Source organism: Macrotis lagotis, chromosome X (assembly GCF_037893015.1).
Source record: "Macrotis lagotis isolate mMagLag1 chromosome X, bilby.v1.9.chrom.fasta, whole genome shotgun sequence".
In the NCBI taxonomy this organism is placed as follows: Eukaryota; Metazoa; Chordata; class Mammalia; order Peramelemorphia; family Peramelidae; genus Macrotis; species Macrotis lagotis.
This window is the reverse complement of record NC_133666.1, coordinates 11435886-11452540: the sequence shown is the minus strand read 5'-3', so window position 1 is coordinate 11452540 and position 16655 is coordinate 11435886. Positions and strand designations below refer to the sequence as shown.

Below are 16655 nucleotides of genomic sequence, written 5' to 3'. Positions count from 1 at the left end.
GGTTGCATTCTAGGCTCTTTTGTCTTCTGGAATATTATATTTCAAGCCCTACAAGCTTTTAATGTAGTTGCTACTAAGTCCTGTGTGATCCTGACTGCAGCTCCACGATATTTGAATTGTGTCCTTTTGGCTGCTTGTAATATTTCCTCTTTGACTTTGGAGTTCTGGAACTTGGGTATAAATATTCCTGGGGGGTTGTTTTTTTATCTCTTTCTTGGGGAGATCAGTGGATTCTCTTCATTTCTATTTTGACTTCTGCTTCTAGGATATCAGGGCAATTTTCCTGTAATAATTCTTTGAAAATGATGTCAAGGCTCTTTTCCTGATCATGACTTTCAGGTATCCCATTAATTTTTAAATTATCTTTCCTAAATTTGTTTTCCATATCAGTTGTTTTTTCAATGAGATGTTTCACATTTTCTTTTAATTTTTCATTCTTTTGGTTTTGAAGTATTGTGTCCTGATTTCTCATACAATCAGCAATCTCCCTCAATTCCATTCTTTGTCTGAAGGATTTGTTTTCCTCAGGGAGCTTTCTTATATCTTTTTCCATCTGGCCAATTCTGCTTTTTAAAGCATTCTTTTCCTTAATAACTTTTTGAACTGTTTTATCCATTTGACCTATGCTGGTTTTTAACATGTTATTTTCTTCAGCACTTTTTTGAATCTCCTTGACTAAACTGCTGACTTCATTTTCATGTTTTTCCTGCATCTCTCTCATTTCTTTTCCTGATTGTTCTTCTGCCCCCCTCACTTGATTTTCAAAGTCTTTTTTGAGTTCTATCATAGCCTGAGTCCAATTTCTGTTTTTCTTGGAGTCTTTATGCAGGAGCTTTTACTACCTCACCTTCAGATTGAGTGTTTTGATCCTTCTTGGGATCACAGGCAAAGTATTTCTCAATGGTGGTACTCTTTTTTCTCTGCTTACTCATTTCCCCAGCCTGAGGCCAGTTTGGGGGTGCTTCCTGAGCTTTTGAGTATTATTGGGACACACACCCCCACAAGGATCTCTGTATGTGAGGCTCTGTCTTCCCTCCTGGTCTGTGAATGACCATAAGCGCATCCCTCTGCCATGGGGCTTAGGTGTGTGTAGGGGGGTGGCTGCTGTTCTATGGGGGGGTCTAGACTGCGATCAGGATCTGAATATGGTCCAAACCCCAGAGTCCTGTTCCAGGGACAGAGGACAGAGCTGGGCAGTCTCTCTTCACTCCCCTCCCTAGGCTCAGCACTCATGCCTTGGGGGCTCCTTACCAGCTTCTGCTTCCGGTTCCTGGATCTGGGCTGTGGTGGCCAGGCTGCTTGCTGTGTTCCCTGAGGGCTGGTCTTCATGTGCTTGCTGTAGCAGAGTTCCCCCGCTTATCCCCAAGTTGTGTTTCATGCTCCCTTTGTGTAGGTCAGGAAACGCCCCCACTGCTGTGAGCCATGGCTCCCAGCACCCTGGGGCTGCCTCCAGGAGGCTGAAGTTCCTTTGCTCTGGAGGGCCAACCCTCCAACCTGGGGGAGCAGAGCCTTTCCGCTCTTTTCCAGGTTACCTTGGTTTAGAGAACTGCCTTACTGGATCCCTCTGTGGGTTCTGTCTCTAGAAAATTTAGTTAGAGTCCTTAGTTTATAAGTTTTGAGAGAGAACACCTAAGCGACGATTTTCTCTTGTCGCCATCTTGGCTCCGCCCCTATACTTCACTTTTAATACAAAAAACTTCTATTAGTATTTTACTACATGATCAAACTCCCAGTGAGAATTATCACATTGACTCAAACTTGTAGCCATTTTTGCTCTAAGAGTACCTAGCATATGATTTAAAACAATTTTAACCTTTGTTCTCATTACAATAATGACTCAAACATCCTTAACCAAAATGAATGTTTTTCAAAAATTCCCATAGTTTCCTTTTCCTGGTGTACTTATCTAACTCACATTCCTTTCCTTAAACTTGAACTTGAAATTGTAATTATCCTAAGAATTTCCCATTCTTCTTCTTACCTAAATATTCCCTCTAAATAAAAATTAAAGAAACTTAATTCCTCCCTTAACATGTAGCTGATAGCAGATGTCAGAGCCGCACACCTAACCTATCTCTGGCTATTAGATCCAATTTACCTAAAACTTCTTTTTCTGGTTGCTTATTATCTAACTGTAAAGATCCAGGACATTAAATGAAAATTCTTTTACGGATATAAGTATTGAATGTCTGTGTCCAGGCGGAGGTCATATGGGTAAGTTAAATGTCTTAGGCCAGATTTATTCTTCCAAATGTCATTTTGGGGAAATCAAGTCAAAGGGGTCCAACCTCAGGCCTCACTGAAAAGTTGCCCCTTCGGCCACACGTCCCTGTAACCTGACACCTTTAGCCCATTGGCTTCCTTGGCTCTAAGAACATGACAGTAGCATTTCCTTTTGTTGACCATCCTGGTATTGGACATAAGAGAAAATTGATTAAAAGTCCTTTGATCCCCTTTCCTCATTGCTTCCCGATGGATTGGTTTGGGGATTAATCTTCCACTGCTACCCTCCCTTCTCCTGGAGTGAAAATGGTAACCAGCTTCCTGGTGCATGAGAAGATCTGATTTGACAAATTCCAATCTGATAATGGAGAGAGAGAGAAAGTTCTATCAACAGATAAATGGTCTGGTGCCCATCTCTTCCCCACAGAGTGCAAATACTAGCTCTTCCAGTGGCCCCAGTGGGTACCATAGTGAGTTGGTCACCAGAATTTCTAACCTAGAGGCAGAGAAGCAGAGCCTTCAGAGTGTGGTTCAGGACCTACAACTCACCATCTCCAAGCTTATAACCTGGCTGTGCACCATGGAGAAAAGCTCCGCCTCCCACTGTTCTCTGGCTCCTCAGACTCCGCATGTGTTCCCCCATGAAAAAGATGGAGCTGCCCACCACATCACCTGCTAAGAAGGTGGGCCACCCCAGCAGAAGATGATGAGGAAGATGATGATATTAAATTGTTTGGTAGTGATGATGAGAAAGAAGACAAGGAAGCATCCCAGCTTCAGGAGGAGCAGCTTCAGCAGTATGCAGAGAAGTCCAAGAAGCCAGGACTGATTGCAAAGCCTTTCATTCTTCTAGATGTCAGGCATTGGGATGATGAAAAAGACATGGCAAAGTTGGAGGAGTGTATCCTTCCATACAGCTGGATGAACTTGTCTGGGGATGTTCTAAGCTAGTGCCCCTGGGGTATGGAAGCTGCAGATCCAGTGCATGGTAGAGGATGATAAGGTGGGTGCAGACATCTTGGAAGAGATCACCAAGTTTGAAGATTATGTGCAGAGTGTTGACATCACTGCTTTCAACAAGATCTAAAAAGGCCCCTGAATGTGTGTGAATCTGTAACCAAAATAAAGGCTGAGATTTGAGATGGAAAAAAAAAGTCCCATGATCTAAAATAGTTGTTTTACCTAGTTAGAACTTCCAGTGAATTCAATTCGTGAAGTTCCAATTATAATCTTAATAGAGTCCCAATTAATGAAACCTCTACCTTAAAGCTCAGAATATCCTTCCTGGGTCTTTGCCTAAAACCAGGTATTCTAACTCTGACTGGCCCTACAGGCCTGTCTCCTACCTCTTACTAGAGACATCCGTTTGTCTGAAATCATATCTACTCCATCTCTCAATAAAGACGGTATATCAGATTCCCCTTGGCTAAAGAAAACTTCTAGCCTGTTGTATTTTACAACAAATAAACACCTCCTTTGTCCAGAAGATTGCACAGAAAAATCTCAAATTATCTTATGTTTATCTTTCTTATATTACATAGCACTTTTACTTCAAAGCAAAAAACCACAGCTTTGGAATACATATATATATATATATATATATATATCCAAAATATTCCTAATTTACTTATATAACTAGAAACTTCTGCATGTAAACTCGTTTAGCTACTAGCCATCCTTGACATACAAATTGTTATTTTTATTTCCGAAGGGCAATTGGGGTTAAGTGACTTGCCCAAGCTCACACAGCTAGGTAACCATTAAGTGTCTGAGGCCTGATTTGAACTTGTCTCCTGACTCCAGGGTCCATGCTCTATCCACTGCTCCACCTAACTGCCCCCTAATATTATTAATTTCAATATAACAGAATAGCAATAAGAGTAACACAAATTACTAGATTGTACAAAACAATCCTTCCATTATTATTCATGAACCCACAGATCTATCTCAGAAAGGGTCATACTTTTTGATTATTTCCCTTGTTGCCCTTCAAAGCAATCAAATTAATCCCAGGCTTTAACAATACAGTATTTAAATAACATATTCACAATAGATAACTAAATATTGCAAATATAATCTCTTTGCAGTTACAAAAGAATATCACATAATTGATGAACACATCTTATACATCAATAAGTTACCTTACAATGGAGTCCACAATTGCTATTTGCTCTGAGTCCCATCAGTTGTCTGCAATTACCAAGAGAGAAGTCCACATTCTTGACTTCTTTAAAATTAAGCATACATTGTTAATATGCATTAATAATAAGATTCTTATTAACATCTCATGTCCCTTAGAACAAGAGCAAAATGAATATTCCACGATCTTCATACTTTTGTCTCTTTACCCAGAACCTCTCAGAATCCAATCTCATACATATGATACATTTAAAACCCAAATATAATTCCAACTGAACTTCCTAACAGTTTGGTTTGATAAAAGCTTTAGAGTACCTTATACAGAGAATCCAGCACTCACATTCCAAAAGCCCTATCCAAAATAAAATACAATTGTTGGCATTATTAGGCTTAAAAGTAAAAGGAATTAGAGGTTTTTTTCTCAAAAGAAATCAGTAAATATCCCTGATAACTTTTCTTTAACCCAAATGTGCTACAATAAAGTTTACAATAAAGTTTAAAATCCCAAACCGCTTAACTCCTTGTAAAAGTTTATAATCCTAAACTAATTTAACAATCTAGGTTATTTAATTCCTCCCATTCTGTACAAATTTTTGTCAGGATGTTATAATACTAATATCCCTCTAAAATCTTTAGTGTGCTTCCCAAAACTCTAGTGCAGAAACCTTAAACAGTGAGAGTCATTACTTTAAGGCCATGTGGCCAGACCAGATATTCATTAAATATGATTTCCTTTTAATAGATGTGTCTCCAATCCCTGATTTTATATATATTTTCTTTCCCAATCACATCCCACCTGTGGAGGAGTCTTTTTCCCTTTAAGGCATAAGTACTTGAAGTTTCTTTCCCATTCCCCCTCCCTCCTCAGGTGGGTAGGGCACTCCTCAGCTGGACTCAATCTAGAGTTCAAGTCTTACCAAGATGGTAGATGGGATCAAGACCATGTGTCCAACCCACCACCCCCGTCCCCCAACCCAAGGGAGAAAGCATGGGATCTTTCCCAGACAATGATAAGGATAAGAAATCTCAGCTTCTATAACTTCTCAATAGTTCCCTGAAACGTTCTTTTTCTTAAACTCTTCTAAACTCTCCCCAAACCCCAGCTTTTTCTCTTTAAGAGTCCCCTTCCCCTTTTCTATTTAACTACACACTACCAGTGAGGGAGGGGCTGTTTTCCACATAGGGGCCGCTGCACAACTACTTCCTTCTTCCCCACCTTCTGAAACTCCTTGGCCCAACTCCCAGCTCTCCCAGTTAAAACTTAAGCTGGGTCCTCAGACCTAGAAATACCTAAAACAGACACTTACACAAGACAGGTCATAGAACAAACACATACACACTCCTGAGGGAATATTCAAACTCACTCACACAGCACTGGATCCAATTGGCTTCCTTCCAGCTTCCTTGGCTTCCAGCTAGCAACCATGTGGCTCCCTTGCCCCCCAAGTCTGAAGGCAACCTCCCCCTTTAAGATTTTGGGGAAATTCCTGGAGAGAGAACCTAAAAAACCCTCCTTCAGCCAAGTTCCAGAACTCCCAAGTCAAAGAGAAAAGCAGCCAGGACACAATTCAGATATTGTGGAGCTGCAGTCAGGATCACACAGGACTTAGCAGCAACTATGTTAAAGGCTCGTAGGGCTTGGAATATAATATTCTGGAAGGCAAGAGCCTGGAATGCAACTGAGATTCAACTACCCAGAAAAACTGAACATGCTCTTCCAGGTAAAAAGATGGACTTTCAATGAACCAGGGGAATTTCAAATGTTCCTGTTAAAATGGCCAGAGCTGAATAGAAAGTTTGATCTTCAAATACAGGACTCAGGTGAAGCATAGAGAGTGGAGGAGAAGGGGAAAATATGAGGGACTTAATAAAGATGAACTACATGTATTCCTGCATAGAAAAATGATACTGATAATACTATTAAGAAAATTCTCATTTAATAGAACAAGTAGAAGGAACTTTTATAGATGAAACACAGGAGAAAGCTGAATTTGAAGTATAAAAATGGAGTCAATGGCTAAAAGGGAAATGTAATGGGAGTAAGAGGAAAGGAGAGGTGGAATAGGCTAAGATATTTCACATAATAAGATTTTTTTGTTATTACAATGAGATATTGCAATGATATGAAGGGGGAAGGCGAGAGGGAATAAGGGAACCTTCACTCTCATCAGAGGTGGCTTGGAAAGGAAACTGCATATATACTCAATGGGGTAAAGACAGCTAAAGTAAGAATGAGAGAAGGGGGACAAGGTGAAGGGGGGGATGTGAGTGATGGAGGAGAGGGTGGACTATGGGGGACAGTGGTCAGATATAACACATTTTCTTTTTTACTTCTTGCAAGGGACTGGGATTGGATGGCCTGTCCGGGACCACAGGGCGGGGTGGCATGTGGGCTCAGGGCCTCTTGGCCCCAGGGCCAGTGATCAGTCTGCTGCACCACTCAGCTACCCTATAACCATTTAAGAAGAGGGACAGAGTGAAAGGAGAGAGAAAATATAGTATATAGTAGTGGTGAAGTACGAATGGAAGGCATTGCAATCAGCAATGGCAACTGTTGAAAAATATGGAAGTAACTTTTGTGATGGACTTATCATAAAGAATGTGATCTACCTGTGACAGAGGTAGTGGTGTTGGAACGCAGACTCAAGCACATTTATTATTATTATTATCATTATTATTATTATTATTATCATTATTATTATTATTATTATTATTATTAGGGGGTTGCAGGGCAAATGGGGCTGGGTAGCTTGCTCAGTGATGCACAGCTGGGTGATTGTTGGGTATCTGAGGCCAGATTTGAGCCCAGGTGCTCCTGGCTCCAGGGCCAGTGCTCTGTCCACTGCACCATTTAGCCACCCCTATTATTATATTTTTTAATTTTAATTTTTTTCTCTTTACTTTATTGCTCATGAGGGTCTATATTTTGGGGGGAGGGTATTATGTTTACTCTTAAACAAGAATATTTTAGTAATGTATAAATAACATCATTTTTATAAAAATAAATATAAATATGTATAAGCATAAAAAAAAAGACTCTAGGTTACTCTTGACCAGTTAAGGAATAGCTTCTTCTAATCTTGGGTTTGTCATTTTTGGAATGGGATTAGGAGAACTCTCCCAGTTTTGTGATTGGCTGGGGCCATTCCCCCTTTGTAATGGATTTCAAAGGGCCCTTGTTGACCAACAATGCCCCTTCATTCCTCACAGATATGGAATAGGATTGAGAGATAGTAAGGAAGAGATTTGATTTAATCAAAAGTTACAGTTGGAAGGGCATTGTAATGCCTTTGCCATCCCAGTTATAACCTTAGCCTGGCCTTGTGTTACCCAAACTTCACAAGTTTTAACATCAATTAAGTGACACCTTGTATATGAATCTTTACCTTTCTCTGATCATTTCTAGTTTCTTTTCTCTTACTCCAGTGAAGGAAATGTATTCTCATCTTTGTTTTATTTTTAAGGAGCTGTTTCTAACACATTTATTTCTATATTTTAGTAAGCTGCTTCTGCACCTTCCCCATCCCGTGGACAGCAAGACTGGAAAAGCAAGTTTTATCACAGAAACAGAGATCCTTGAAGTCATCTTGAACATGAAAAGAGAGTTTGATTTCATTAATTTTTTCTGAAATTATAATAGGGTTAAGTTAAGATATTGTCTGGTAAGACTAGAAACATCATCAGAGTCTAAGGAAAACTTCTGGATGCTGAATGGTTCATCCATTTATAGGGTTATTACTAAAGAATTGATTAAATGTCTGCACACTCAATTTGGTAGGTAGAAAAATGGAAATATTTAGACCTTAGAATAGTTAGTCCTTTTGTGTCAACCTTTTTAAAGACTCAAACCAATGAAAGATGCAGTGATATAATCTATTGCTCACAATTGGCCATTGGAATGGCAAAACCAAACCAAAAAACCCATTTTCCTCTGTTATTTGATTAATTTTGGTTAAATTATGTAGATTTGACTTAAGATGAAGTAGTTGAAATATCCCCATAGTTAGAATGCAGGTTGTTCCCAAAGTCATAGTGTAGATTCAACTTAAAGATTTATAAGTTCACTGGGACTCTGGGAGCACTCCATAGGTATTAGTGTTTTCATCATACATGTTTGAGTGGAAAAAGAAATGAGGGGATGTGGTATTCTTTGGGCAGTTTAGGCCTGTTTGAAGTCTTTGTTATTAGTCACATTTAAACATATTTTTAGAACTTTTTACCCCATGCAGTCTTATATTTATTATCAATGCCCCTTTTGGGGGGGGGGGTACTCAGAGTTTTATTGTTACAACTTAAAACCTTAGATTGTGAAAGGCATTTACAGAAATAGATGATATTTTTTCCTAATTGGCTAGGTCTACCTCATTTCCAATCTTTCTTCTTAATTGGTAATAAGTGCTAATCTTTTGTTCCTGCTCTTGTTAACTGTTCCAGTATAGTCTACCCATAATTAAAAATGCACCTCCCTCAACCAGTTCCTCCATTTACAAGTTGGCAATAAAAGAAATTTTGTCTTCCAAAATGTTCTGTGTTTTTCTTCTGTCTCAATAGTGAACTGAGGAAACTGAAAGTGAACAATTAAGAGATGATCAACTTTCTCCAGTAATTGTGGGCCAGATCAGGACTCCAGCAGATGTGCCCTGGAGATGTGCCCCTTGTCCTAGGGGCCAGCCAAACAGAACTGGAACCATGATCAATTGACTGTGCTTAAGTAGGAAGAGCTCTGTAGAATTTACAATTGAAATCACCCTGGTGACTGTATTCAGAGAAGACAAAAGGGGAAGGCAGTGATTAAGTGGCTAAGTAGAGCAGGAGTGATTTCAATCCCAGAAATAATTTGGATCAAGAGTAACTAACTACTCCACTTGCTTTGTGGTCTGAGTATTTCTTTTATCTAGGCAGTATTTTAAGAGTTTATTTGTATTATACCCCAGAGTATAAACTCTGGGTAAGCATTTCTCTTCTCCAAAGAATAACAATGAATCAGTGGGAAATGTACTACCCCACCCCCCCTTTTATATGCTGGTATAGAAGGACTATCATTCAAGTAAGGTGAGCTAAATGACTGGGTACACTTTGTCCCTTGAAGAGAAGAAAGCTTTTTCAAGCCAAATTGCATTGGGCATTGCCTGTATGATTCTATATTAATTATGTAATGAAATTGAGCTTCAAGAACAATGTAATTTAGTTCAGTGATTTATAGCCATCTAGAAATCATCTTACTTCACTGTCCTTGGGGTCAGAAGTAATCATTTTTGACAATTCAGAGAACTTGCTGCTTATTCATGAGGCAGCTAGGTGGTGCAGTGGATAGAGCACCAGCCCTGGAGTCAGGAGTACCTGAGTTCAAATTCGGCCTCAGACACTTATTTACCTAGCTGTGTGGTCTTGGACAAGCCACTTAATCCCATCTGCCTTGCAAAATCCTTAAAAAAAAAAAAAGAAATATTCTAACTTCCAAAATGGTAGAGTTTATCATGCAGTCAACAGGAACTTTTAAGCCCTGTGTGAATTGTGTGAACAGGCCCTGGCTTCAGTCTTCTATTGAAGGAGTTGAAATGAACATTCAGGGCCCTGGGGTACTGTGCCACTCTATTTTCCAATAAGATAACCTGAGAAAGTAAATTGAAGCAGATTTAGAAATGGAGAATCCTACCTCTCCTGGGAAGCAGTTCTCATACCCATTGATTAATTAAGTCTCCATTCCAGTTCCTCAAGAAGAACACTTTTACTTCTTGGTTCACTCCTAGGGCCTCTCCCCAAAAGGGAAGAGAATCAATATATAATAGGAATTGGTTATGGAACAGGTAATTGGTCCATACTAGAAATGATAGAGATAAGAGATGGCACACATTAGCAGAATTACATTGGATTTAGTAACTATTACTAATCTCCTGGGGGACTGACACTTAATACTCCTGTATTCCTGAAGCAGTTTGCAGGACTTCTTATTAGGCATTTTACATTTCACCTTGGCTCTGTACTGTACAAACAATTTCTGTTATATGTGGTAAAATCGTCAGACATGGACTAATGCTCTCTTTAGCTGTCATCCTCTCCAGTGTAGAAGCCTATTTCTGTCTCTTTTTCAACCAGCTGCTTTTCCTCATTAGATCTTGTATTCCTAGACCTCTTGAACTTACAAGGTAGCCTCCAAGCCTGGACATGTGTATCTTGAGAACCACCTCAGGAAAGCAGAAAAAGACTGTCAGGGATCCAGGTACAAGCTCTCTTAAATCTGCCCATTCCCCCACCCCCTGGATTAGAAAAGTGGCAGCAAAGAGCTCATTGTTTGAGAAAGACAGAGTGGAAGGAGGATAACCAAAAGACCATTCAGAGTAGACTACATCATACTAAACTACAAAACCCTTTTCGTACTGGGCCACCACAGAACCAAAATTAGACCCCAAAGTCCCTAGCTGATCATCATAACCTGATAAAGAACAGCTGTTGGGCTTTCCCACTATTATCAATGGCTCATCATTATAAATACTTAGTCTAGAGTGATTAAAATGACTTTTATTAATACATCTTTGCAAAGAAAGACTTCCTCTCTTAAGAAAAGGGGACCCAGAATTATGACAATGCCAAGTTGTACATGCAGTTTGAAAGACTTATTCCTCCCCTTCATGCCAATCATTGGCCAGGGTCACAATCTAATGAATATGTTCACCCCCATACATTTTCCCCACTCTGCTCATTATACTAATGAGCACAAGGGAGTGAACAGTAACCTCCTTGAGCAGGTGCAAAGGACAAGGACACAGACCATAGGTCAACTTGGAACTAGATAGGGCAGACTTGATCTAATCTCAGGTCTTAATCAGGTCAGAGCTAATTCTTTTATTTTACACACATACCTGCCCATAGGTACAGGCAGAGTCCAGTCTTTGTAATGTAAACCCACACTCTCCCCTCACATTCTTGTGGAAACCAAACACCCCACATTCTTGATACCACCAAGGAGTTACTCCTAAGTTCTGAACTAAGGGAGCTTGTTCCCTTAAAGAGGGGGGTCAGATTCTTTTTTTCTAACCCCCACTCTAGAGGCTGGAGAAAATAACAGCACTTAGGTTTAGTTAATATCCAGGGTCTCTTACAAAAGGAGAAAGGTACATAGTATATAATGTAAATCAGATGTGGAACAGCTAATTTGTTTCTTCCACAAAAAAGACTCACAAGCATGCATTGAAAGCAAAATTCTTACATGTAAAAGCAGTTAGAACCAGTATTATATCTTTCTGAAAGGTTCATAGGATGATAGATCAATAGCTGATCATCAGGGTCCAACCCCATCATTACATATATAGAAACTGAGACCAGAGAATTTAAGTGACTTGCCCAGGGTCACACAACTATTAAATGTCATCCAAACCTGAAGCACTTAGTGGGATTGCTGATTTAGCTTTTTACCTGTCATTAGGCTCTGTATTATTGTTGCTGAGAAAATGGTGTCTCCAATAAAGATTGAGAGCTGTTGAAAATGAAAAAATTCACTACTAACCCTGGAGTTGAAATATCTCAGAATTTATTTCACAAACCTGCAAAATTTACAGATTAAAACTTTTTTTTACTTAAGAGAAAGCAAGCCTCTACTGGTGTGAGGAAAGGACTGAGGAAAGGGCGAATAACAAAGAACCAGCCAAGGTACCTGAGAGAAAGAGAGAAAGGAAAGAGACTAGGAGACATGGCTGGGCTGAGACTTGAGTGGGGCCTGCCCTGGAGCAGAGGGCTCAAGCTTGAGGACAGGCTGAATAACAAGGTTTTAAGAGGAAGGAAAAGAGGCCTTAATTCTCCAGAGGCTTGGGCCAAGAGCACACATGGTTCTACCTTAGAGAGAGAGAGACAGAGATAAGAGACAGACAGACAGACAGAAAAGAGAGAGGTCATCCTGGTGGGGGAAAGAAGGAAGGAAGAGAGTTCATTTCTGTATCTCCTGACTTAAAAGCATTTCCATACAGTGTTGAACAGGGAGTGGTTTAGCACTTGATTCCAGGTACTCTCCAATATGCATGCCACGGGGTGGTCTTCCAAGAGGGGCCAAGACAATGACCTTTAAGTCCAACACATCCTTTCCTATGGCTTAAGATGATCATGATGCTTGAGTTATCTAGCTTGGTCCACCAGTGAAAGTATGGCCAAGGTCAAATTGACAGTCATGAGAAAGCATTTTGCCTGTACAGAGCTTACAAGGATCAGTTAGAACTGTGCAAAAAAGATTACAAAATTTGTTTCCAATTACAATATTTCCTAGGTCCAAAATTCCCTGCATTATCATCTCCTTGAAGTTCCATGTCTTCTAGCAAGCCAGGGCCATCTTTTCTGAAAAGTAGTAGTAATAGCTATAAAGGGCTCTTCCTAAAGTATGGTCAATGCCAGCTAAGAACCCAGGAATTCCTGAAGTAGTCACTCCTGAGAAGTATAACTTTAATGATTATTTTTGGGTACCTATGCTCAGGGAAAAAAAAACTTAAAGCAGAAAAAGTAGTCAGAGACACAAGATCCCAACTCAAGCATGTGTCTTTGGAGCCACACTAAATTATAGGAAGTCAAATAAAAAACATACTTTGGAGAGAGGAAAGGAGAGCCAGAGGGAAGAGACTCTCCTCTTAAAAGGGGTGGCTCTTCCTAATTCACTAGCTAATTCTCTTTGATACAGCTTTAATGAATTTCTATCCTGATGCCTCCTCCTCTACTCCATCCATCGTAGGACCACCCACCTCCTTCCATATTGAAGTTCCTAAAATCACAACTGGAGCATATCACTAAGCCTCTACTCCTTTCTTAGGAATTATTTCAGTGCCTTATTCTGTCCTAAAATCCCCAGGGGTACTCGAATAGTCCTGTATATGTTTTGATTAACTTTTGGCTTTCTAATTCCAAACTTAAACATTTCCAGATAATGTATTTTAAGAATTTCTTGGTTGCATCATGGATTCTCCCATTTAATTCCCATAATGGAACCATCCATCATTTCTTAGAACTCCAATTGATAATTTGTAAATGACTATGAAGCAACAAATCCTAGTATAGTATCATACTCAGTCCTAACTTTCTAACTGTAAATATTCATAGAGGTAACCAGAGTAAGATAATATAAAAATCATTTTTTACTTCTATAACCCATTATCAGGTCCAGAGCTCCACTGATGAACAGACAGACCTGTATACAATTTTAGGGGATCTTTCACAAAATCTCTCTGTCACTTGCTTCCACTCAAGTAAACTTGGGAATATCCATATCTGGTTTCCTTTATACACCCCCCCAAAGGATCCTTAAATCCCCTGAAAGCATATAAATTAACAAATATGCTTTATTTTATTTAGATTTTATATATCCTAACAAAAATATAGAATATAGATACATATAAGTATATATATCCTGTGATTCTCCTAAGAAAGATGGGAGGGGCTTACCTATGTGCCCACTACATTTGAATTCAGTTTGTATTCTGGTATTCACCTATTCAAGGGCTCAACAGGTGAAGAAAGAAAAATCTTCTGAGCTAGAAAGGATCTAAGGGCTGAAAGATTTAATGTAATTAAAAATCTGATTAATAGAAGTTTTAAAAAATTAAAATTATTTGAATCCACATTCCCTCATAAGTGAACCAGTACTTTTTATGGGCTATGTATTGGAAGGAAGTCTCTCAGGTATGGAGAACAGGATGAGTGATAGGGACCTAGATCTGAGAGAAGATGAGGAAATGGTTTCTTTGGTCCCTCAACTTGGAGTATATGGATAAATTGTGGGGGAGGAGGGAATAGGAAGAATGGGGGTGGTGCTACAGAGCACATTTCCTTGGTGCTGGGTGGGGGAGAGATAGGAGCTTCATAATGGTTTCATTAAAGGGGAGTGGACACTTCAGGTAATCCTTTAAAGTGCATGCTTCTCAAGTGCATATTCCATACCAGCATAAAAAGTGTATATGCATCCTGGGAGCAGGTGGTGCCCCAGTGGATGAGGGAACATGGGTCTAAAGGAAGGTTTATAGGCACCTAGATCTTGGGCTGGGAGGAACCCTAGAAGCCATCTTATTTAACCCCCTCCTTTTAGGGGAGAAAACTGAGGAGAAGTTACTTGCTCAAAGTAACACACGTAGTGGCAGAGCCAAGATTTGAACTCAGGTTCCATGACTCCAAATTCATTGCTGTTTCTGTTATGCCAGGTTACTTCTCTTAGATAGAGTTTGATAGAAATTGGCAAGCATTTTTTAAATACTTATGTACTTGGTGCTATGCTTAGGGATGGAGATACAAATGCATGTAAGCCAAACAATCCTTGACCTCAAGGAGCTTACATTCTAATAGGGGAAGACAATACAAAAAAAGAGTGCTGAAAAGAGGGGACATGGGAAAGTTACACATTTAATAGCATGGCTAGAGATATCCAGGAAGTGCTGTGGAGGCCTGGGACTCAGAAAAGTATAATCAGAGCTGCCCTATCAAAGCCCAGGAAGTTTCTAGGGGCAGTGGGGGAGGGAGTGGAGATGATAGCCTGAATGTAAATGGGTTGAAAATATCTAGAAAGTGATGAAGGCAAAGCAGGACTAGCCTCTGACTCAGGATACAGAGGGACTGTATACTGCATCACACTACCTCCTTCATGAATTAAGATATCTGGGAGTGAGACTTCTCAAAAAAATACCTTAACAAACAAAATGATGAGGAAGGAAAATTACGAGATCTAAGATTGTATTTATGTGCATGCACATACAAAGTCAATTTAATTTCCCATTAGCTACTCCCATGTTCTGAAATTAATTGCTCAGTTGTTTCAATTCTGTCCAGTTTGGGGTTTTGTTTGCTTGTTTTGACAATAATACTGGAGTGGTTTGCCATTTCCTTCTCCAGCTTATTTGACAGATGAGGAAACTAAAGCAAATAGATGAAGCGACTTGCCCAGGGTCACACAGATAGTAGGTGTTTGAGACCAGATTTGAACTTAGAGAAGATGGGTTTTCCTGATTGCAATCCTCATCTGTACTTGGTTATTTACCTTGCTTGGTGGGATTGAGAGCTCCTTTTGTCTCCCATCTGACAGAAACCTGCTTTTCTGGACATGACTGTGAGTTTTGTTCTTTGGAGAAAAAATAGAAATAAAGATTTGAGTTAAAAAATGCTGCTTGCACTTGGTATCAGAGAGCTACGCACTGTACAGGCTGAGACCAGGATAGAAGTCAGAGAAACTTGTCTTTTAGGGAGGCTTGTTTTGGGGAAACAACCCTTCTCCTGTTGTTCAGATTTGTTTTTAAGTGGGAATTATCTTGAATCATATACCTAGGGCTTCCATTTTAACATAAGATCATAGAATGTTAGAACTTGAAGGGGCTTTAGAGACCTTTAGTCCAATCCCTTCAATCCGTGATACTCACAAGCTAGCAGAATTTCATAGCTGAAAGGGAACTGGGCAGCTATTTGGCAACCATACCCCCAGAAAAACCCAACTCCAAATAGAGCTGCCAACGCCCCTGTGCCATGATTTCAAGTCAGTCCCAAAGACATCCCCTCTGAGGATTAATTGGTACTGGGAATATTTAACATGGAAAAGAGAAGATTTGGGTGGGTGGGGGGAAGCATTATAATTATCTCCAAAAATTTGAAGGGCTTTGAAAGACTTTAGACTTGTTCTGTTTGACCTTAGATACCGAGGGATGACACAGAGAAGTTTCAGAGACCAACAGTTCTCCCTTCAACATCATGGGGGGTTGGGACATGTCAGCCCCATGATCTCGAAAATCTCCATAAAATTTTTGATCCTCTCCTTGTACCAGAGAAGTCTGACTTTTTTCCTTTTTCTTTTATTTGGAGTTTACAGTACCTTCTAGTGAAATTTGGGTTAAATATTTAATCATAGGCTCTGTGTCATTCACAAAACTCCCCCCACAAATTACCATTTCTTTTGCTGGAACCTTGATATATTGAAACAATAGGGAAAGTTGTGATGTGGAAGGGATAACTATATAGGATCAAGGTAAGAAAGAATTTAGAATTGTCCAAATGTGGAGTGGGCCTTGGGGAGTTGTGGGCTTATGCACAGGGGAGATACATAAGCAGAGGCGAAATATGACATCTGAGATTTGGGTAAAGATTTGGTGGTAAAATAAAAATGAAAAGGTTAAATAGTATCAGACCGAGCAAGCATCTCTGTGGTTCTCCACTGGCGTGAAGACTCATAAGCTCTAGTGTGTGAAGCAACATCGGAGGCCATCGAGTCTAAAGCCTTTTCACAGATGAGCAAACAGCCCAAGAAAGTGAAATGACTTGCCCAGAAATATGGATCAGGGGCAGGA

At 39.8% G+C, this 16655-nt stretch overlaps 1 protein-coding gene and 1 pseudogene across 1 annotated transcript in view; both read left to right on the top strand.

Annotated features, from left to right (window-relative positions):
- DNAAF6 (dynein axonemal assembly factor 6) overlaps positions 1 to 8855 on the top strand; it is a 66183-nt gene extending 57328 nt beyond the window's left edge. The window contains exon 6 of the mRNA XM_074201147.1: positions 7862 to 8855. Coding sequence (XP_074057248.1) covers positions 7862 to 7991 — 130 coding nt within the window. The 3' untranslated portion in view covers positions 7992 to 8855. The remainder of the gene's footprint in view (positions 1 to 7861) is intronic.
- Positions 2530 to 3310, top strand: LOC141498170 (elongation factor 1-delta-like; annotated as a pseudogene).
- Positions 8856 to 16655: the final 7800 nt, after the last annotated feature.